The sequence below is a fragment of the Oncorhynchus mykiss genome, chromosome 17 (genome assembly GCF_013265735.2).
Source record: "Oncorhynchus mykiss isolate Arlee chromosome 17, USDA_OmykA_1.1, whole genome shotgun sequence".
Classification (NCBI taxonomy): domain Eukaryota; kingdom Metazoa; phylum Chordata; class Actinopteri; order Salmoniformes; family Salmonidae; genus Oncorhynchus; species Oncorhynchus mykiss.
In genome coordinates, this window is record NC_048581.1 from 42,594,330 (window position 1) to 42,618,628 (window position 24,299).

Here is a 24,299-nt window from a genome sequence, read left to right on the forward strand (position 1 = left end):
AACAAAATTGTTGACCTGCACCAGGCTGGGAAGACTGAATCTGCAATAGGTAAGCAGCTTGGTTTGAAGAAATCAACTGTGTGAGCAATTATTAGGAAATGGAAGACATACAAGACCACTGATAATCTCCTTCGATCTGGAGCTCCACGCAAGATCTCACCCTGTGGGGTCAAAATGATCACAAGAACGGTGAGCAAAAATCCCAGAACCACACGGGGGGACCTAGTGAATGACCTGCAGAGAGATGGGACCAAAGTAACAAAGCCTACCATCAGTAACACACTGCGCCGCCAGGGACTCAAATCCTGCAGTGCCAGACGTGTCCCCCCTGCTTAAGCCAGTACATGTCCAGGCCCATCTGAAGTTTGCTAGAGAGCATTTGGATGATCCAGAAGAAGATTGGGAGAATGTCATATGGTCAGATCAAACCGAAATATAACTTTTTGGTAAAAACTCAACTCGTCGTCTTGGAGGATAAAGAATGCTGATTTGCATCCAAAGGACACCATACCTACTGTGAAGCATGGGGGTGGAAACATCATGCTTTGGGGCTGTTTTTCTGCAAAAGGACCAGGACGACTGATCCGTGTAAAGGAAAGAATGAATGGGGCCATGTATCGTGAGATTTTGAGTGTAAACCTCCTTCCATCAGCAAGGGCATTGAATATGAAACGTGGCTGGGTCTTTCAGCATGACAATGATCCCAAACACACCGCCCAGGCAACGAAGGAGTGGCTTCGTAAGAAGCATTTCAAGGTCCTGGAGTGGGCTAGCCAGTCTCCAGATCTCAACACCATAGAAAATCTTTGGAGGGAGTTGAAAGTCCGTGTTGCCCAGCAACAGCCCCAAAACATCGCTGCTCTAGAGGAGATCTGCATGGAGGAATGGGCCAAAATACCAGCAACAGTGTGTGAAAATTTTGTGAAGACACAGAAAACGTTTGACCTCTGTCATTGCCAACAAAGGGTAGTATTGAGATAAACTTTTGTTATTGACCAAATCCTTATTTTCCACCATAATTTGCAAATAAATTCATTAGAAATACTACAATGTGATATTCTGGATTTTTTTTCTCTCATTTTGTCTGTCATAGTTGAAGTGTACCTATGATGAAAATTACAGGCCTCTCTCATCTTTTTAAGTGGGAGAACTTGCACAATTGGTGGCTGACTAAATACTTTTTTGCCCCACTGTTGGTGACACTAAGAATGCTTTGTTATGGCTGGTTCTACCCCTCCCTTCCAGACCAGGGGGCATCATAAGCTATTCTGGGTTCATCCGGTCATTATCTGCTCGGGGTTGTTGTCTTAACCCCACCTTAGCTTAGTTTCCCAGATGTCAGGATGATTTAGAGACAATAAAGTATTGTTCTAAACTCTTCCAGGCTTCCAGCTCAGCACCCACTGCAGCAACTTGCCCAAGCAAACCCTGACTATTCTACCGATCCTTGACTTTGGTGATGTCACATACAAAATAGCCTCCAACACTCTACTCAGCAAACTGGATGTAGTCTATCACATTGCCATCCATTTTGTCACCAAAGCCCCATATACTACCCACCACTGCGACCTGTATGCTCTCGTTGGCTGGCCCTCACTACATATTCGAGTCAAACCCACTGGCCCCGGGTCAACTATAAGTCTTTGCTAGGTAAAGCTCTGCCTTATCTCAGCTCACTGGTCACCACAGCAACACCCACCCGTAGCACGCGCTCTAGCATGTATATTCACTGGTCATCCCCAAAGCCAACACTTCCTTTGGCCGCCTTTCCTTCCAGTTATCTGCTGCCAATGACTGGAACGAATTGCAAAAATCACTGAAGCTGGAGTCTTATATCTCCCTCACTAAATTTAAGCATCGACTGTTAGAGCAGCTTGCCGATCTTTGCACCTGTACACAGCCCATCTGTAAATAGCCCACCCAACTACCTCATCCCCATATTTTTATTTATCCTCTTGCTCTTTTGCACCCCAGTATCTCTACTTACACATCATCATCTACACATCTATCACTCCAATGTTGATGCTAAATTGTGATTATTTTCCTCTATGGCCTATTTATTGCCTTAACTCACTACTCTTCTACATTTGCACACACTGTACATACTGTAGATGTTTGTTTAAGTGTAACTCTGTTGTTGTTTTTGTTGCAATGCTTTGCTTTATCTTGGCTAGGTTGCAGTTGTAAATGAGAACTTGTTCTCAACTAGCCTACCTGGTTAAATAAAAGTTCAATAAAAATTACTAATTTTAAAACGTCTATCTCACCACATCTTGTCTATGTAATGCAGTCTTTAACTGATTTGTCAGCTCAAGCCATCTCTAGTGACCATATGCCCAGATTAGCTGCAGGGAAGTAGAGTGGAGACCATAAAAACACAGCATTAGCAGAACAGAAATATTTTACTATTACTTAAGTATTAATTGATAACTATTAATATCAAACAAATCAGGTAAATACATCACTTTTCTCTCACAGCAGACAGTATTTTGCAGCTCTCCATGTATGAGGACAGATATCACAAAGAAACAGGCTTCATTATATGTCAGAGGAATTCAATTCCTATATGTTTATTACCCAATTCAATTAATACACTCAGCCCATTTCTAAGGATTTGTAAGATACTTATTTGCATAAAATGGGCGGAGACCAGTCTCAAAATCAAGCAATAGCGTTTATTCTCGAGAGTACATAACATGATACAATTTACAACAGGTTATAAACTGAAAATGACGTCATTAGGTTTCAAACTGTCCCGTCCCTCCTCCACTCCGGTACAATGGCAGTATAGTTCACAATCCTTCCTACATCGTCCCTCACCGGTTTAGATAATTTACGATAATTTATACATCTATACAGTAACATAATAGTATTCTGATTAGTCAGTCCTGATTGAAATGTATACATAGTCATTATTGATCAAAAATCCCTTAACATTATATTACAATTAGACAACCCTGACTATTATCTCTCTGTCTGTCTTCATAGTTTTACTCTCTAGGGACTAGAACTGGAGAATCTTTTCATAGTTTCCTCCCACAACCTGCTCTAACTTGTACTTATCTACACTACATGACCAAAAGTATGTGGACACCTGTCTGTCAAACACCTCATTCCAAAATCATGGGCATTAATATGGAGTTGGTCTCCATATCTGCTATAACAACCTTTACTCTTCTGTTTCTTTTATCTGTACGACTCACATTTCACATTTCACTACTGCTAATTTACTGGGTAATAGACACACTTCTAATAATGCTTCTACCTCTATGTCCATTGTGATTGGTGTTGTCGTAGCGGAATCAGAATTCTTTAGGTAACATTTATAAATCAAATGTTTCATTCATTTTATTGCATGCTTATGTGAGATATTTGTCATTAGAATGTCTTCTTTTGGATAATACTGTTGGCCGTTTGCAGTTATCTGTTCTCTGTCAGGGTTCAGTTACTTGGGCCACAGAAAGGGGAGAGGTCAAGCTTGTCTTCACATGTAAACATATCTTTTAAACCATGTGAAGGGATGATTGAGGGGGAACCAATTATCTCTTGGCTCCACAATGTCTGTGTGCCAGTCACTGTCTCGCTGTGATCTTCTCCAGGAGGGGGTGTATTTGATATATGCTAGTGGATGAGGTTTTGTTTTTGGTCCTGTGTGGTACCAAGAGCGAGATAAGAGCTTCGTTTAGGAGACCAAACTGAACGATAATTTATAGCTAAATACTGTCTGGTGATGGGATACTCCTGTCTCAAGAAAAATCTTTATTTTTATAATGTTCTTAAGATTTGTTATTTGTCATGTCGACTAGGGGGGTGGATCTTTGCTATAAAGGATCTCAGTTGCCATTATGTTGACACTCTCAGAGAATTAATTTATAGACACTGAATTGATCTGAGAGTCACAGGGTTGTGATGGAGCTCATAATAATTAAAGATGGACTTTATGATAACTCTGACTTGTGTGGTGGTATGCTCTCATGATTTGGTAAATACAGGAAATTTCCACTACAGTGTTCCTGTCACCTTTAACATGCCCTGTTGTGACCACAATGTACCACCCCAAATGCATAACGAGATTCTGTGTATGTGGTCACACTCTCCCCTTCTTACAACCTACAAGCCTCTGCCAAAGCATATAACTCTGCCCCCTGGGCTGACACAGAAGCTGGCAGCTAGCCAGCCTACCCTTTTGTGGTCATGTAACTAGAGCAGTCTGTGTACAATACTTGCCAGTTTCCAATTCTGTCTCTTGCTAAACAGGCAGCAGCTTTGGAGTAATATGATCTGGGTTACATACATGCGATTCTCCCTTCCCAGGCAACAGTATTAACGGCGCAGGATTCAGACTTTCCCCATTTAACGTTAACTCCCATTTTGTCATCTCGCACTAGTAATACGTTGTGCTTTCGTGCTGTTAACGATGGTTGCTACAGCGTGTGGAACATACAGATCTGCTGTACTTTTTGACCAACTGTGATCGAAGCAGTGCTATGCAAAACCATTTCTATCGCTCGTACTGCCCTCAGACACAGCAGCATTCCTCTCTCATATCGCTCTTTTTCCTCTTTAAGAGAAGGATATAATGATGTGACCTGTTTCACTTTGTAGCCTGGGGCGAACGGTGGAGGAGTGGCATGTACTCCTCCACAGGTAATTTAATACTGTTGAAGCTCAACCATGAGTTGTTTTATTTGCTTTTGTCTATCCTCAAGCACTCCCTCTAATTCCTGGTTTCACGTTTGACTCTTTTCTAATGCATTAGCCAATTCCTGCTTCTGTTCATCTAAGCACGCCCTTCGGATATGCCTAGTTTTTTTTTATTATGGTTAGGATACCTGAGTATTGTGGTCTGTACCGTTCTTTGATTTCAGTGTTCCAGCTAGCTGATGATTTTCCACTTGGCTATAGTATGTACATTTGGCTAGCTAGCAGCTCATTAGCCTACACACAGTGGCCTGCTGTAGCTAGCTAGTAATACATTGTTTAAAAAATATATATGTTTAAATGTATTTTATTTACTTACTTGAATAGGTTCACGCCCACGAACACGAAGCGGCTAATCTCAAAAAAGTACTGTATGTTAAATGTGATATCATCGAGGCTTTAGACCAGCAATTCTCAACTGGTGGGTTGCGACCAAATTTGGGTCCTGGGATGTTTTGAATGGGTCGTGGGTTTCTGAGTAAAAAAAAAACATTTTGTAGATTTTATTTTAGGGGGGACAAACCTGTTAGAAAGTGTGTAGAAATAATAATGAAGCTACATTTTTTTGTCATTTAATCTGAGCAATTTTTCTTAAATCACAGTATGTTTAATATTTAGTTACTGTATTAGCCGTGCTATTTAGCAGATTTTGTTGTCCCAGACCAGTGAGCTTATTAATATTCTTCATCAAGAATATGGTCAAATTGTTATTATTGACAATGATAACGGTGGGAATCGTGTTCCCTTGTCATATAATTGCTATATGTATGATCAATATAGCATTAAAAACAGTTTTCCAGATTGCATTTTGACCCCCCCAAAAAATTAGGATTTGAATATTGGGTCGCGACTGAGACAACCTGGTTCAATTTGGGTCCCCAAGGTAAAAACCAGTTGAGAACCACTGCTTTTAGACTGGAGTAACTCCATGATGTCGACGCCCAGAATGACAGAAACAAAACTTAACTCAACAGCAAATGAAATGATCCTCCAGCGATGGGAGGGATTATTGTCTCAAACATCCACAATGAGATACAACTGAAGAAAAAACTGGACTTTTAATTGAGTGGGTAATGTCTGTGGTGTACCGCCTGTTAAAAACTCCTCCTGAAGCTATTGTGGTAAGTTCATATTTTCAAAATGAGTTAATTTACAATGTGTAGCCTACACATGAACATGTTGATATAATAAAACTGTGAATGGGAAGTGTCAGAGGCTCCTGCTACTTCCTCCTCCTAGCTCAAACCAGGAATTACTTAATGGTGCATTTTTTTGTAATGACAACAAATTGACTAATTGTTGCCTGGTGAAAAGTCAGCCAAGTAAGTAGATTAAACAGGCAAAGAAAATGTTTTGATCTTAAATTACATAACAGTAACTTCAGAAATTACTGTTAAAAAAAGCACATTATTGGTCTTTTGTTGGGACTTAGAGTGACGTGATGGGAAAGTAATTTAACACGGTCTTTTTTTGGTAACAATTTACTTTGATTATATATCCAAAATACATTCATTATATATCTATAAGCATTTCATGAATGTGTTCTAACAGTTCCAAAACGCATTATTAAAGGTTAATGAAAAATATCCATAGCATTGTGCCTTCATATAATGCTATGCAAGAGCTCTTTAGGTATCTTAATAGATGCATCGTTACCATGACGGCATCATGTCACCAATATACCTTGGTAACGTGTGTTTTGTAATAGATATTCGGGAGGTAAAATGTGTTTCATATTGGATGTTCAGTGGATATTCGGTTTTCTCTTATCAATAACTATTGAACCAAGCATGCCATAACTATGACCAAGCATGCCATAACTATGAATATGGTATATTCTGAATTGGGGGGTGGATGGAGAGTAATCCACACCATCTAATAAGTAGGTGATCCTGATGAAGGCTGTTGTAGCCGTAACACAGTGTTTTTTAAATTATTGCCATGTATAAGCCATAAAACAATGAAGGTTTTTGAAATGTTCCACTATATGAGAATGCCTTGATTACTTCTGGAAGGTTGTTTGCACAAAGGCATTGTTTACTATCCAGCATCAACTTATTTTTGTTCAATAGTATTCCGTCACCTGATCCAAGAGTACCATATGGATTAACCATAAACCAAAGAGCCGCTCCTCTCCTGTGGCTCTCTCTGAATCAGGGGAGGATGGAAAACATTTTTGTAGCTTTATTTATTTGTTGAACTTTCCCCCCAAAATGTTCCATCTTTCAATCTTCAATAAACTCTTACACAAAGCGTGCCATGACTATGAATATGTAATATAATATGTATATCCAGATATTATTGAAGATGTGTTGATGGGTGGGGGGTATTTTGCTATGAACTGAGATGTATTGCACATATAGGTGGTTTATTTTGTATAAAACAATTTTACATGTACAATAGATCTCCAGAGCATATTTTGTTCTGCCTAATGTCTGGCAACATCAAATTTGACCATTTATGAATGGATGAGGATCTAGGTATCGCATTTGTTTAATTTTGAATGCTAATAAAAGTTCATATGTAGAAACTGAGTGTTGCATTTTTTATGTCCGTCTAAAATGACCAACCATGCTGTGTATCATGTTCCGAAAGAACTGGGTTACTTCAGAGGATCAGATCGTTTCCATTGCTGATTGGAGATCTCAGGAATTTTCCTCAGTCATGCCAAGAGCTGGGTCTCAATTGACACCTCATTCCATATATAATGCACTGCGTTAGACCAGGGCCCATAGGGCTCTAGTAGCAAGAAGTGCACAATAAAGGGAACAGGGTTCATTTTGTGAGACAGCCAAGGTGTGACTGATGATCAAATGGCCGCTTGATGATGCAGATCTGAAGCAAAATAAAAGGAAGCTCACATTGGGCTTGCAATGCAGGAAGCTATAGGCCCCATATAGTTTATTCTATAGGAATCACCGGGGGAGTAAACCTCTGACAAAACTATAATACAATATACAGTGGGGCAAAAAAGTATTTAGTCAGCTACCAATTGTGCAAGTTCTCCCACTTAAAAAGATGAGAGAGGCCTGTAATTTTCATCATAGGTACACTTCAATTATGACAGACAAAATGAGAAAAAGTTTTTTTAATGAATTTATTTGCAAATTATGGTGGAAAATAAGTATTTGGTCAATAACAAAAGTTTATCTCAACACTTTGTTATATACCCTTTGTTGGCAATGACAGAGGTCAAATGTTTTCTGTTCGTCTTCACAAGGTTTTCACACACTGTTGCTGGTATTTTGGCCCATTCCTCCGTGCAGATCTCCTCTAGAGCAGTGATGTTTTGGGGCTGTTAATGGGCAACACAGACTTTCAACTCCCTCCAAAGATTTTCTATGGAGTTGAGATCTGGAGACTGGCTAGGCCACTCCAGGACCTTGAAATGCTTCTTACGAAGCCACTCCTTCGTTGCCCGGGCGGTGTGTTTGGGATCATTGTCATGCTGAAAGACCCAGCCACGTTTCATCTTCAATGCCCTTGCTGATGGAAGGAGTTTTCACTCAAAATCTCACGATACATGGCCCCATTCATTCTTTCCTTTACACGGATCAGTCGTCCTGGTCCTAATGCAGAAAAACAGCCCCCAAGCATGATGTTTCCGGATTGACTGACCTTTGTGTTTTAAAGTAATGATGTACTGTCATTTCTCTTTGCTTATTTGAGCTGTTCTTGCCATAATATGGACTCCTCAACTGGCAGCGTAATTAAAACACCAGTCTCAATGTCAACAGTGAAGAGGTGATTCCGAGATGAGTTCCTCTTTCCAGTGTTTGGGATATAAAGAAGGATGTTATCTAACTAAATGACACTACATGTTATAGCTGGGACCCTTTGGATGACATATCAGAGGTAGATTTTCAAAAATAAACAAATATTTAATCGCTATTTGTGAAATTATGAAACCTGTGTTAATCGGACAGTGCAGTTAGGTTAACAAGAATTGAAGCTTTCAAGCGATATAAGACACTTGTATGTACCTAAATGTTTAATAGCCATCATTTTTAGGATTATTTATTTGAATTGCGCGCCCTCCAGTTTCAGTGGGACGCCTAGCCCTAATTAACTGCAACTGCTTTTGGGATTGTCATGGCACACTTTGTGTAAAGGCTATTGAAGATTTAAAGTTGGAAGATCATTTTTTTATTGAAATGTTAACAACAAAATAAGTCATGGATTTTTCTCTACCCTCCCCTGATTCAGAATATATAATTTCCATAGACATGATACATTTTGTATAAGAGCTATTGAAAATTAAAAGCCCCCCCAAAACAAAAAACTAAATTTAAACAACAAAAAAGCATTGCATTTTTCTCCAACCACCCCTGAGTCAGAATATACCATCTTCATAGTCATGACTTGCTTGGTTTGGTTCAATAGCTATTGACGAGAAAAAACCTAATAACCCCTGAATTTCCAATATATATTTTTTTTTTACCTCGGTCACCATTATGGCTGTTCTCAAAAGTGTGCTTCTGCCATACCAGTGTTGGGGCTCTATTAAATCCATATCGCGGAAGTTCAGCTTTACACCATGATTGAAATTTCAAGGCAATGTTCCCATTTTAGCAGAGACTGCATTCACGGTAAACACTGCATATGTCAGCTCAATCTGACATTACCTTTAGATTTCAATTGCTGAATCTGAAACTCTGACATTTTACAGATTGAGTAGAGCCCCTAGTGAATATGCCAGTATAGCCCACACCACATTTGAATAACGTGTAATTCATTAAAATGTGTAATGAATGCGTTATGGGATATGTAGTGCTTTTGGAAGGTTATTCAGACCCCTTCCCTTTTCCACATTTTGTTACATTACAGCCTCATTCTAAAATGTATTAAATAATTTTTTTCCCTCGTCAATCTACACACAATACCCCATAATGACAAAGTGAAAACAAGTTTTAGGACAACCATCTCTGCAGCACCCCACCTATCAGGCCTTTATGATAGAGTGGCCAGACGGAAGACACTCCACAGTGAAAGGCACGAAAGCCTGCTTGGAGTTTGCCAAAAGGCACCTAAAGGACTCCCAGACCATGAGAAACAAGATTCTCTGGTCTGATGACATCAAGATTGAACTCTTTTTCCTGACTACCAAGCGTCACATCTGGAGGAAACCTGGCACCATCCCTATGGTGAAGCATGGTGGTGACAGCATCATGCTGTAGGGATGTTTTTCACCGGAAGGGACTGGAAGACTAGTCAGGATCGAGAGAAAGATGAACGGAGCAAAGTACAGAGAGATCCTTGATGAAAACCTGCTCCAGAGCACTCAGGACCTCAGACTGGGGTGATGGTCCACCTTCCAACAGGACAACGACCCTAAGCACACAGCCAAGACAATACAGGAGTGGCTTCGGGACAAGTCTCTGAATGTCCTTTAGTGGCCCAGCCAGAGCCCGGACTTGAACCTGACCTAACATCTCTGGAAAGACCTCAAAATAGCTGTATCATGACGGTCCCCTTCCAACCTGGGACCAAATCCAACCCAATTGCAGGTGTGCCAAGCTTGTAACATCATACTCAAGAAGACTTGAGGCTGTAATCGCTGCCAAAGGTGCTTCAACAGAGTAGTAAGTAAAGGGTCAGAATAATAAAAAAATGGGTATTGGTGTAGATTAATAATTGAAAAAAATTGAAAAAAAAAAAATCTATTTTAGAATAAGGCTGTAATGTAGCAAAATGTGGAAAAAGTCAAGGGGTCTGAAAACTTTCCGAATGCACTGTATAGTCAATGTAAATTGTTACCCTTTTTTCTTTAAGTCATGACATCAATGTGTTATGTTTTAAATCCTAAAACAATCTTGCTCCAGTCCAGTGTTGGCTATAATGGTGAATGTACATGTGCAGCACATATTTACATGGTATTTTCATCTCCTCTAGACTCAAGTCAAAGAAGGCCACATTTTATACATAATTCTATGAAGATTCAACAATGCCAGGCAAAGGGACAAATAGGTCCAAACTGGCTGAGCTCTTAGTGGCATACAACTTTAAAGTTGTGTGTTCTGCATGCTCTGTCAAAGAGAACGAAATCACATACAGCCTAAAAGCAGTCGAACACCAATGCAGCAGAGAACTTCTATTGGCTAAAGGCAAAGGTACTAGCAAATGGAGGCCTGTTTCCTGCCGCCCTAAATTTACAAACCCCAGCCAGTATAATGTGTGTTGGTACTTTGTGGAGGGGTCTGGGTGTTCAAAGCACAGGAACCGCTGCACCTTCGCAAGGAGCCTTGAGGAGGCTACCATGTGGAACTTTTTAAAGCACCAGAAGATAGATCACAGCACGTTAATTAGACTGATAACTCAGTCAGAGAGAATCGCTGTCCAACAGCAAAACCCAGCCGAAAAAATTATCACTGAGTTCTCAGGGGAATTTCAAGAGCTCTGTCAAGACTGCTTCTGTGGCACTCCAACAAAAATTACAGGTAAACGGTGGAACAACACTTGCTCAGCGGATACAGCCCATGTCTGGAGCCCAGTCTTGGTTCATCACCTGGCAGAAAATCAGGGGAAGGAAGTCTACAATCAGATCAGGCCTCTTCCTCCAGTCTTCCCTTTCCAGTACTGCAACTATTTCATGCAAGGTATGCCCTGTTGGCACGGCCCCAGCCAGTGCCAATTATTGCACAGCGAGGTGGAATTGGCTGTATGGCGAGCAGAGGCACATGGGGAGTGGAGTCGCCAGGAACTCTTGCAGCTCTCCCAGGAAAGGCAATGGCAGAGGCAACAGTCGGCTCAAGACGTAGTGCCCGCCCCTAACCTGCAGGCGGCGATCTACTGCAAGGCTTGCTTCATAGCCCTCTCTTCGCAGGAGAGCTTTTTCAAACATTGTGCCTCCTTGGGGCACTCCCAGATGATTTCTGGGGACACAACCACGGAGTGGAAACATCGTCCCCCACCTCACAGCCACAAAGCAGAGTTTTGGTTTTGCGACAGGTAAACATGTTTTTGTAAACAAGGAGAGACACCTATGTCTGCGAACACTGCAAAGCCTAAAAGTGAAATCTGTATGAGAGATGCATATGTAAACAGCCCTTACTGTCTATAAGTGATCAATAAGACAATTTCTTAAAAAAAAAAAAAACATGGGGTATACATTTCATTTGTTTAATAACCAAAAGCAGCAAGACATTTTTACAGATTGTGCCTCTAGCGTCTCATTATAGTTTGCACTGCCATTTCGTCTCAGGCCTGACACATGTGAATATGGCACCAACTGCGTGAAAGCTCACTCTGTGGAGGAGCTTGAAGAGTGGCTAATGCGAGCCGAAGAGGACAAGGTGATGAGGCGCAACATAAAGGCTCAAGGCCTCATGTCCTACAGGGAACATCTCTTAGAGGAGTACAGACAGAGCAGCAATGAAGTGCAAATTGTAAGTCATCATAGTTCAGATGAGCAGCACATTCAATCAAACCTGCATTTGAGTAAACCAAGTGAGGCTAATAATTCATGCTTATTGTGTGAAAAAGAACAAAGCAGTAGTGTCATTAAAAAATAACATTTTTCAGGAACTACTGCACATAATGATTTTAGCAGTGCGGGTTTCTGCACTCTGAATAGTTACTATTTAACAGAGAACTGGTCTAATAGCCAATACTTTACTTAAAGCCAACTGGTATAATGCATTTTATATGATTGTAATACATCGTAAGACATTGTCCTCCTGTGCAATGATTGATTAGATATTCTACTTGCTACTACTGTACATACAGTGTTATCCAACTTGGTTTACTATAACATTTTAATTGTCCCCAAGCAACAAACTAACTATGACTTCATTTGACAGATTTCAGAACAAGTTGATGACGTGAGTGTCACTTTTGATGGGAATTTGTGTGTGGAGTGTGTGGAGACTGATGCCGAATTAAAATGGAACTTCCAGATCAAAACAGAGGTAACAGCTAGCTAGTGTACTAAGTAGTGTACTCTATATGGCTAAATAACCCATTGGTTTACTTTCCCTGTAAGCAGTGTCATAACACTCCTGTGACGATCTGAAGGATCAGATTACAGTGGGTCCGCTCTACAGCGTGCTCTCTCTGGTAGATGGGGGAGAGCGGGAAGTCTGCTGTTATGACGGTCATAAAATATGCTGCCTCTATGCTCTGTAGTGTTCAGGATTGGACTGTAAATTATGGAACACAGAGAGACAATTGGACAATCAAAAGTTTGAATAATTAAACAATATTTCTATTTTTGAGAATGTGGGAATGGTCCATGGGTATTTAAAGAACAATCCTGTCAAAGTTGTTTAATTTGGGGCGGCAAGTGACCTAGTGGTTAGAGCGTTGGGCCAGTAACCAAAAGGTTGCTAGATTGAATCCCCAAGCTGACAAGGTTAACATCTGTCATTCTTCCCCTGAACAAGGCAGTTAACCCATTGTTCCTAGGCTGTCATTGTAAATAAGAATTTGTTCTTAACAGACTTGCATAGTTAAATACAAAATGTGGTGACCTTATGAAAGACAGGAGACCCACATTACTGTATCTCTGGTTGTGTACACCTTCAAATTATGGGGTTTAGATCTGATAGTTGTGTAAAATATATGATTAAATATTTAATTATTTGTGAAAAGATTAAATGTGATCTTAGTCTTCTAAATAAGATTATGGATTTTCATATAATGTTTAACTAGTCAGTGGCCACACCCCCGTGAGCCCAGACATCACATTAGGCTTCATAGAACTGCCTCTTCTTCCACAGAGTATAATACCCACTTCCTACAAAATGTACATTAAGTCAGAGAACGTCGAGACAGAGTCCCCACGTTGGAATGGCTACCGTTCTATAGGCCATCAGACCAGAAAATATGGAGCTGACGCTACATGTTAAAATGGTTAAGAACTTCAACTCTATAGGCCCAGGAGACAAGACCGTCGATCACTACAGAATAAGAGCAAATCCTAGACGTAGAATTACTAGTCTGCAGTTGGAAATAATGTAAATCTAGTAGGAGAATACCTACAACTGCTGAAGCATCTATCCTATGCAATGACCTGACATATCCATTACAACATACACTATACAGAGCCACTGAGAATGTGACAACTACGAAAGACATTGTGACTTCTGGGGAAGTTAACCAGAGACTCTCTGATGAACTGACTCTCCAAGAGATGGACCGGCGATTTCAACAGAGAAGACAACAACGACATACGGGCGTAAACATATACATTGCAACTATTTTTGAATGAGCGGCCGTTCATGTGTACAGGATTAGCATTTCAATTGATATAATTAGCAACTGTGTGTAATGAATCCATTTAGTCTTTCCCACTTTTTATCTGTCCTCACCCCTTTCCATTGTTTACCAAGCCATCATACCTTGCAATGAACTGAGGCCCAAGATTCGAGACAATATCCTGGGGAAGTTTGTGTGGTCAAAAGACATGGGTAATCATGAGGTCTCCATCGCTGAAGACAACTTGGGTAAGGCAATGAAATGGGCTGCCTTGGAGAACCGATCAACGACCACCAGGATAGTGGTAAGCCCTTGGGATGGAGGTAACCCTGTGATAGAATCTGCGGACAGGTGGGACCAGGGCCGGCAGATGTTGGAGCAACCCAGGAGGTCTCTGCCGTGAGGACTTGCTTTGAGCACAGGTGGAATCTCACATCCTCAATCATGTTGGGCCACCAGAATTTCCACCTCAGGAACTCCAGTGTCCGATTAACCCCAGGATGCCCAGTTAATTTAAAGGAGTGTCCACATTGTAGTACTCGGGAACGAGCTGAACGCGGAACGTAAAGTCTGTTAGTGGGTCCCCTGCTGGGGTCAGGTTCTCAGGTCTGGGCTTGTCGAACTGTGTTCTCAATACTCCATATCACAGGAGCCACAATGCTGGAGCTGGGGATGATGGGCTCGGAGTCCCTCTCCTTGTTAAAGACATCATGTTGGCGGGACAGGGCATCTGATTTCTGATTCTTGGATCCGGGTGATAGGCTAGTGTGAAAATGAACCTGTTAAAAACAGAGCCTACCTAGCCTGGCATGCTTTCAAACTCTTGAATGGAGACCAAGTTATTATGGTCCATCCAGATCACGAAAGGATGAGGTACCCCCTCCAACCAGTGTCTCCACCCATCAAGGGCCCACTTAACTGCCAAGAGCTCCCGGTTGCCTACATTGTATTTGCGTTCATCTGGCGAGAACTACTTGGACAGAAAGGCGCATGGGTGCAGTTTTTTATCCTCCTCGTTCTGCTGTGAAAGGACTGCCCCTGCTCTGGTGTCCAAGGCGTCCACCTCTACCACAAAGGGACAAGTAGGATCAGGATGAACAAGGATGGGTCCAGAGGTGAAATGTCCCTTGAACTCCGTGAATGCCCTGTCAGCCTCGGGAGTCCAGCAAAAACGGATCTGGGACTTGCGGGTTAGGACCCTGAGAGGCGCTACCACTGCACCAAAGTTGCGTATAAAACGGCTATAAAAATTGGCAAACCTGGGGAACTGCTGGACCTGCTTGAGTGAGGTGGGGCGGGGCCGGTCGGCAACCGCCTCAACCTTTATGGGTCCATTTGGATGCCTGTGGTAGAGATAATGTTACCCAGGAAGGAAACTTTGGATACGTGGAACTCACACTTCTCTATCTTGACATATAGTTGGCTCTGCAGGAGGTGTCTCAGGAGTTGGCAGATGTGCAGAATGTGTTCCGGAATGGTTTTGGAGAAGATCAGCATGTCATGGAGGTAAATGAAGACAAACCGATTCAACATATCAGTGTCATCTGGGGAATTAGAGGGGAGAATGAAACCTGCCTCCAGCGACTCCCGGATGTAATAGTCCAGGCCTGCTGCTTCAGGGGCCGAGAGGGAGTACAGACGGCCCCGGGGAGGTGTGGAGCTGTTGGAGTTCTATGGCACAGTCGTATGGACGATGGGGTGGCGGCTTGCCTCGCCGGGGTCAAAGTATTCGGGAGGGAGAGCGGAAAAGTCTTGGTCTTCAGTGGATGCAGGAGGACACGGCAAGGCTCTGGGTGGGCGTCTTAGACATGAAGTCTGGCAGTCTTTACCCCAGTCTAGTAGGTGTCCCATAGACCAGGAGAATAGGAGGTTATGTAGCACTAGTCAGGGGTACACTAGGATAAGGGGGTTCTCAGGAGCAGCGATCAAAATAAAACTAAGTCTCTGAGTGGTTCACCTCAACCTGTGAAAGGGCTTGGTCTGATATTCCACCTGACTGGTGCCAATGACCGGAGCCAATTCTACCTGACCAGAGCCACCTGACCGGAGCCAATCTGCAGAGGGATGGGACACTTCACGCAGGGGATTTGTAACTCTCTGGGGAAGTCCTGATCAATTCAATTATATGCGGCCCCGTAGTCCACGAAAGCTTGAATCTGGTGCTGACAGTTGTCCTAGTGGAGGGTTACGGGTAATGACAGACAGTGACTGGGTAGCAGGGAGGTAACTGCACAGCTCGTCAGGGTCTCCCCTTATCCTGGCAAGCCCTGGCATTTCCTTCAGTTCTGGGCATGTAGCACAGAGATGGCCGAGACCTCCGCAGTCCCATCTTTATGGGCTCCTCAATGCTGAGTTCGGGGGGCTTGGGGTGCTCAGGAAACCAGGATACTGGAGTGGTGTCAACATCAAAAAATGTTCTCGGCGGCAGTTGTCCATCCTAATTGCCAGCGTTATCAGGGACTCGAGGTCCTCACACAGTTCCCGAGAGGCCAGTTCATCCTTGATGGAGTTAGACAAATCCTGGTGGAAAGTGGTTTTGTCTCATTCGGATTCGCATTTATCGTCAAGTGATTGAGCATTACACCTAGGCCTGTACTCTGGAGCGGGATCGAATTGGAGGTGGAGGGACCGTCATGGTCTTCGGGCGGTGTGTCACATCATCATCGGACTGAGCTTGATGTCATTGCAAGCAATCTCAACGCTGTGCGTTGCAGGGAAGACATCCTCTTCCCTCATGTGGTACCCCCCATGTGGTACCCTCATCCTGACATGACCCTCCAGCATGACAATGCCACCAGCCATACTGCTCGTTCTGTGCGTGATTTCCTGCAAGACAGGAATGTCAGTGTTCTGCCATGGCCAGCAAAGAGCCAAGATCTCAATCCCATTGAGCACGTCTGGGACCTGTTGGATCGGAGGGTGAGGGCTAGGACTATTCCCCCCAGACTACTCCCCCCAGAAATGGAACTTGCAGGTGCCTTGATGGAAGAGTGGGGTAACATCTCACAGCAAGAACTGGCAAATCTAGTGCAGTCCATGAGGAGGAGATGCACTGCAGTACTTAATGCAGCTGGTGGTCACACCAGATACTGACTGTTACTTTTGATTTTGACCCCCTTCCCCCCCTTTGTTCAGGGACACATTATTAAATTATGTTAGTCACATGTCTGTGGAACTTGTTAAGTTTTTTATGCCTCAGTTGTTGAATCTTGTTGTGTTCATACAAATAATGACACGTTTAGTTTTCTGAAAATAAACGCAGTTGAAGGTGAGAGGAGTGAGTTTAAATACAAATAGGCCTAACCTTCTGGTAGATGGAAAGCCTATGCCTACCTGGAAGAATGATATCATGATTATTTGCATCACTCCAGTGGCCATTTGTTTAGCAAATTCCGTCTCGTGTGCAACAAACACCGCTAGCCAAACAACTGTGCTAGGTGCCTGTGCACATCAATTAAAGTCAGGTCAAGCTTTACGGTGAAAGTACCCTAAAAAAATCCACATTTCTTAGATTTTTCCTAGACCTCCAAAGTGGTCTCCTGATGTGGTTTAAGCATTCTTAAGAACTTAGAACATCCAATTTTGTTGTTTTTCTATTACAAAAGTGTGACTTTAGGAGCATATTGGAAAATTGCATATCTGAGTTGACAGACTCATTTATCTGTTTCAATAGTAGGCCTATTATTGGCCTACTTTCACCGTAAGCTTGACCTGACTGTGAAAGACCAATATGGGATTTATCATTTTAGGTCATTAAGAGTGTATGTCCCGGTTTCTCACAGATTGTTTTTCACACAGGGAGCCTTTCCTTCAGTGGGACAGGCCGTTTGGTAAATTTTGGGCAAAATTTGAGTATTCCCACTTCTCCAGGCACTATTACACCACTCAATGTGGTTGTTTGAGCGAGAAAGACACAGAGGAGAAACAATCAGTAAAAAAGCACATCCCCTTCAAAATAGCCTTTTGAGTTAGGTGTCAGCCAGAGTAGTGATTGGTTACACTGCCTACTATACCAATTTCTCTGTATAATATAAGCCATAACTTTCAGAGATCCCGCTCTGGAACTTTGGCACGTACAGTATTATATGTTTAAAGGTACAATATGTAAGAATTTTTCATTCAATTCATCGGTCCTTGTCACGGATGGACTAATGCAGCATACGACCACACCGGGTTCCACTCCTATCAGATAAAAACAAGAAGAAGCTAAAAAACATTGCCTGGTCCAACGAATCCCGGTTCCTGTTGCGTCAAACAGAGTCATGATTTGTCGCAAGCAGCAAGAGTCCAGGGCCCCATCCTGCCTGGTGCCAATGGTACAGACGGGTGGCGTAATGATGTGGGGAATGTTTTCCTTGGCACATGTTAGATCCCTTGATACCAATTGAGCAATGTTTCCATGCCCCTAAGAATTCAGGATATTCTGCACACTCCTTCAAAACTTGAGACGTCTGTGGCATTGTGTTGTGTGCCACAACTACACATTTTAGAGTGGCCTTTTATTGTCCCTGGGGGCGGCCCGTCAGGAAGTCCAGGATCCAGTTGCAGAGGGAAGTGTATAGTCACAGGGTCTATGTGATGAGCTTTGTGGGTACTATGGTGTTGAACTCTGAACTGTAGTCAATGAACAGCATTCTCACATAGGTGTTCCTTTTGTCCAGGTGGGAAAGGGCAGTGAGGACACAGATACAGCTCAAGATCAAATTCTATTGTAGAAATACGTTTGTCACTGCTATCAATTCTGCTTCACGAGAGTCCTAACATTCACCTCTGTGACCATCTGATGGCAGAGTCAGGATTTGGTGTAAGCAGCACGAGTCCATGGCCCCATCCTCCCTGGTGTCAATGGTACAGGCTGGTAATGCTGGTCTAATGGCGGGGGAATTTTTCCTGGTCCCTTTATTTAACTAGGCAAGTCAGTTAAGAACAAATTCTTATCTTCAATGACGGCCTATGAACAGTGGGTTAACTGCCTTGTTCAGGGGCAGAACGACAGATTTTTACCTTGTCAGCTCGGGGATTCAATCTTGCAACCTTTCGTTTACTAGCCCAACGCTCTAACCACTAATAATAATAATAATGAGGTCATGCCTCTAATAATAATAATAATGAGGTCCCCCTGGGCACAAATGTCAATGAAATCCGAGATTTCATTGACATTACGTGGAAACAACGTTGATTCAACCAGTATGTGCCCAGTGGGGTGGCTCCAGCTAAGTGTACATTTTGCTGTTCGTGATGTCTCCACTTTCATTGTTTATTTAATGTCTTTGGTCACCTGTGCTTTTTGCCTGTGTCTTCACAGAGACTACTTGCACATGTAGCATTACTGAAACAGGAACCTGGAGCCTCTTTCTCCCTGGATGAAAACAGTCCTGAGCCCTGCACTTACACCACTGGTGAACAGTTATGTAACTCAGACATGACCTATGACATCACTGTGTCCTTCAAATCCAACAACCCGGGTCTTTATGAACAGTGGTTGGTGTTTGACTTCGACATGAGGCCAGTCCTCCTACAGAAACTCAAAGTTAAAGTCAGACAGCAGCCATCCCCTAACCTCGAGGAGCCGCCTGAGGATTTTGGGCGCCCATTCCAGAATCTGGAACACTGGCATCGGGGGAACAGGGTCATCATCCCATGCATGGACAAGACAGAAGTACAGGAAGAGCTTCTGAAGGAGTACAAGCCCCCTCAGATTAGCTTGCAGTATAAACCACTTGATGACAGCAACACGGCCATGAATCACCAGAACTACAAAAAGAAAATGCACAGCTTCCTGTACACAGAGGAGCAGGCAGAAGATCAGATAGTTTCAAGGTAATAACATCATTATTTCCATGGCTTTGTTTTTTAACTAATCATCTCCAACACTATTATAAATACATGTAAAATAAACTACCTGTAAAGTCCAGTTCACATCTAACAGCAGAGACAAGGCTAGATGGTTTTAATGCAGTTTTCTGAAGCTCTAGTTAGTAAGCGTAAGGTGCTCAAATTTCTCTCAACCAGAGTTTCCGTTAGGAACATGTGTGGTGCTTTACATTTGACCGAAAACATTTTAATTGACCAGACATTTGAGAGATTTACCAGACCCATGCATTGGGTGCGTAACCTGATTAGGGTGTCCACCCACGGTGCTCAGAATGACAGCAATCACATTTAGAATTTATATTAACCGAACATTCAAGTCGAGGATAGACCGATGTGCGGCTCTTCTTACCGAATTCTGATGTGCACTTTGAACATGTTAGAATGGCTGTCCACGTTTACTTTTTTCTCAGCCAACAAGATGAGTAACGCACAGCCAAATCACTAGCCTGTGTCAATCTACTATAGTAGAAAAGTTTAGGCTACTTATTCTATTGGTCAGCTTGTCAAGAAAGAAATGGCCTATTCCAAACAGACTTGGACTGTCCCACAAATTCATACAACCAGTAGGCCTAGGCTACAAAAAACAACAACTTTAAAAACAATGAGTGATGCAACAGATCAGAAGATTTAGCTTAAAAGGTTGATAAACGGTTATTTCTTCACATTCTAAGCGCAGCAATGCACACAAGGCAATAGGCTAGGTGCGAATGTTTGCACCATAATGCAATTATGGGGAAAATAGTTGTCAGAAGGGCTCTGCACACAATCTGTTAGAACTGTTGAGAGACTAAATCTAATTGGCTCCTTTGATGTAAGGTGAGACATACCTCATAATATGTACATTGAACAAAAATATAAACAAAATGCAGCAGTTTCAAAGATTTTACCGAGTTACAGTTCATGTAAGGAAATCAGTCGATTGAAATAAATTAATTAAGCCCCAAGCTATGGATTTCATATGACTGGGAATACAGATGTGCATCTGTTGCTCACAGATACCTTTCAAAAAAGTTGTGGTGTGGATCAGAAAACCATTCAGTATCTGGTGTGACCGACCACCATTTATTTAACCAGATAAGTTAACTGAGAACACATTGTAATTTACAGCAACGACCTGGGGAATAGCTACAGAGGGATGAATGAGCCAATTGTAAGCTGGGGATGATTAGGTGACCGTATGAGGGCATGATTGAGAATTTAGCCAGGACACCAGGGTGTTAACACCCCTACGATAAGTGCCATGGGATCTTCAGTGACCACAGATAGTCAGTACACCCATTTAACGTCCCAGTAGAAAGACAGCACCCTACACAGAGCAATGTCCCCAGTCATTTCCCTGGGGTATTGGGATATTCTTTTTTGGGAACAGAGGAAAGGGTGTCTCCTACTGGCCATCCAACACCACTTCCAACAGCATCGGAGTATGCAGGTCATAATATAACTGGGACATTTTCAGGAACTGTGTACAGATCCTTGCAACATGGGTTCCTGCATTATCATGCTGGAACATGATGTGATAGCGGCAGATGAATGGCATGACAATGGGCCTCAGGATCTCAAATTACCATCGATAAAATGCAATTGTGTTCATTGTCCGTAGTTTATGCCTGACAATACCATACCAATACCCCACCGCCACCATTTGGCACTCTGTTTACAATGTTGACATCAGCCAACCAATCTGCCCGGTACAGTTGAAACCGGGATTTATCCATGGAGAGCACACTTCTGCAACATAACAGTGGCCATCAAAGGTGAGCATTTGCCCACTGAAGTTGGTTTACGACACTGAACTGCAGTCAGGTCAAGACCCTGGTGAGGACAACCAGCACGCAGATGAGCTTCCCGAGATGGTTTCTGATAGTTTTAACATTCAATTTTCTGGCAGCCGCTCTGGTGGACATTCCTGCAGTCAGCATACCAATTGTATGCTCCCGTAAAACTTGAGAAATCTGTTGCATTGTATTGTTTAACAAAACTGCACATTTTAGAGTATTGTTCACGGCACAAGGTGCACCTGTGTAATGATCATGCTGTTTAATCAGCTTCTTGATATGCCACACCCGTCAGGTGGATGGATTATCTTGGCAAAAAAGACATGCTCACTAACAGGAGCATAAACAAATTTGTGCACAATATTTGAGAGAAATAAGCTATTTGTGCATATGGAAAATTTCTAGGATCTTTCATTTCAGCTCATGAAACATGGGATCAGCTCTTTACATGTTGCGTTTATATTTTTGTTCAATATATTACAGCGTTCAGGTTCCAAACAATAAAGTAGGATATATGTTTTCAAAATGAGTACTGCCTCCAGCTCATTGCAAAGTAGTATGTGACGTGCTGATGAAGCATGCCTTCCATTGCTGTTTGATGCTGCGTTCAAAACAACTGGGAATTCGCAAATCTCGACTTCCGACTTCAGTGCATTCAAGGCAACTGGGAAAAAAAACTCTCTCTGACTGGGAAAAATCTATTTGAACGGTCTTCCAACTCGGGAATTCTGGCCTCTTTCTAATGCTCCGACATGAAGATCACTGACGTTATGATTTGACCTCGTATTTTTCCAAGTTCCCAGTGTCAAGCACCATACAAAGCTGCAGTAGCGGCTCTTGCACTATCTGACAGATTTTCCACTCAAAGGCTCTGCATACGCGTGTGAGAAGTAAGATCCAAAATGAACATAAGCTACTGTACACACGGCAATTACATTTTTCCATTAAATTATGCTAATTAACCTATAGACCGATAAGCATGACCAGTCAAATGTATTTCCATCGACTGGTATTTCCATCAATGAATAGGCTAAAAAGCATGACTTCGCAATGTCATTTTTTAGTCTCCTCCTAATTTTATTTATCGGCTTTTACATTAAAAAAAAACTAAATCTGGTTATTACCGGCTAACGGAAACCCTGCTCTCAACTCAAAGTATGCCCTGTCTCCGGTGAGCAAGTGGCTGCTTGTGTTACATGATACTCGCTTGCTACAAAAAGTAACAAATTTGTTTCAAAGTTTTATCATGTCATTCATTGTAAGTGTCAATGTTACTGTGGAAACAGTCTTGTATTTTTGATCTGTCTAGTTTTATCTCGTCTCTCCTAATGTTAGATGTGAACACGACTTAAGTCTCTTCATTGCCTTTCGGGTTTTAGACTCAATGTTCGAGGGACCATCACCTTGTCTGTGACCCTAGACGACCCTCAGTTCGGAATGAAGATGGCTCCTCTAGGGGAACTATTCTGTGCCGTCTCAGTCCCTTATACTCTAACCCCAGACAGCCCAGAGGGTTGGGTGCTTAGGCGAAGCGTCCAGTCAGCTCTCATAGCACCAGTATCTTTAGATAATCAAAGTCATAAGGTCTACGAAGCCATCATCCTCCGAGATGCCTCAAGTGAGAATAAAATGCACTTGCAGCTGTCTAAAAGATGCTGCTCTGATCTGAAGCTCCAAAGAAATGAAACATATGAAATGGAGGTCCAGTTCCACCTGAATCGTCTGAAGTTCTGCGAGATGCACAAAGCCATAGATTTCCTTCCAGACACAGAGAGAGTGTTGCCAGACTTCAGGAACTGCATTGTCCCTGTCAATGAAATTGAATTTCCCAAAGTCAATGCAAAGCAGCATGCAGCCATTGATTTCATCGTAGGGGACTCAGATGGAAGAAGTGTGGCACCACTCCTCATTTATGGACCGTTTGGAACTGGGAAAACCTTCACGCTTGCTGCAGCAGCCAAAGAGCTGGTACGGCAGCCACACACCAGAGTACTGATCTGCACCCTCACCAACAGGTAATGACTCCAGTGTTCTATATAGATTCCCTTACATTGAGTTGAATTTTTCTAGAACTTGACTACAGTGCATTCGGAAAGTATTCAGACCCCTTTACCTTTTCCACATTTTGTTACGTTACAGCCTTATTCTAAAATGGATTAAATAGTTTTTCCACTCATCAATCTACACACAATTCCCCATAATAACAAAGCAAAAATAATATTTTTTTCATATTTAAAAAAAATAATAAAATAATGAAATAGCACAATGAGATAAGTATTCAGACCCTTACTCAGTACTTTGTTGAAGCATCTTTGGCAGCGATTACAGCCTCAAGACTTCTTGGGTATGACGCTACAAGCTGGGCACACTTGTATTTGTGGATTTTCTCCCATTATTCTCTGCAGATCCTCTGAAGCTCTGTCAGGTTGGATGGGGAGTGTTGCTTCACAGCTTTTGTTAGGTCTCTCCAGAGATGTTCGATCGGGTTCAGGTCCGGGCTCTGGCTGAGCCACTCAAGGACATTCAGAGATTGGTCCCGAAGCCACTCCTGCATTGTCTTGGCTGTGTGCTTAGGGTCATTGTCCTGTTGGAAGGTGAACCTTCCTCCCAGTCTGAGGTCCTGAGCACTCTGGTGCAGGTTTTCATCAAGGATCCCTATGTACTTTGCTTCATTCATCTTTCCCTCGATCCTGACGAGTCTCAGTACCTTCCGCTGAAAAACATCCCCACAGCATGATGCTGTCACGACCATGG

The 24,299-nt window shown here is 42.5% G+C and overlaps 1 protein-coding gene across 2 annotated transcripts in view; it reads left to right on the forward strand.

Moving 5' to 3' along the window:
* The first annotated feature begins 5,390 nt into the window (after positions 1-5,390).
* The window catches only part of LOC110493911 (helicase with zinc finger domain 2), a 32,646-nt gene continuing 13,737 nt past the window's right edge, over positions 5,391-24,299 (forward strand). Inside the window, exons 1-6 of one of the 2 annotated variants that reach the window (XM_021568510.2) lie at positions 5,391-5,822; positions 10,594-11,649; positions 11,903-12,086; positions 12,501-12,608; positions 19,202-19,716; positions 22,925-23,560. In XM_021568510.2, coding sequence (XP_021424185.2) covers positions 10,646-11,649; positions 11,903-12,086; positions 12,501-12,608; positions 19,202-19,716; positions 22,925-23,560 — 2,447 coding nt within the window. In that variant the 5' untranslated portion in view covers positions 5,391-5,822; positions 10,594-10,645. The remainder of the gene's footprint in view (positions 5,823-10,593; positions 11,650-11,902; positions 12,087-12,500; positions 12,609-19,201; positions 19,717-22,924; positions 23,561-24,299) is intronic. The other variant, XM_036949904.1, reaches the window with a different exon arrangement.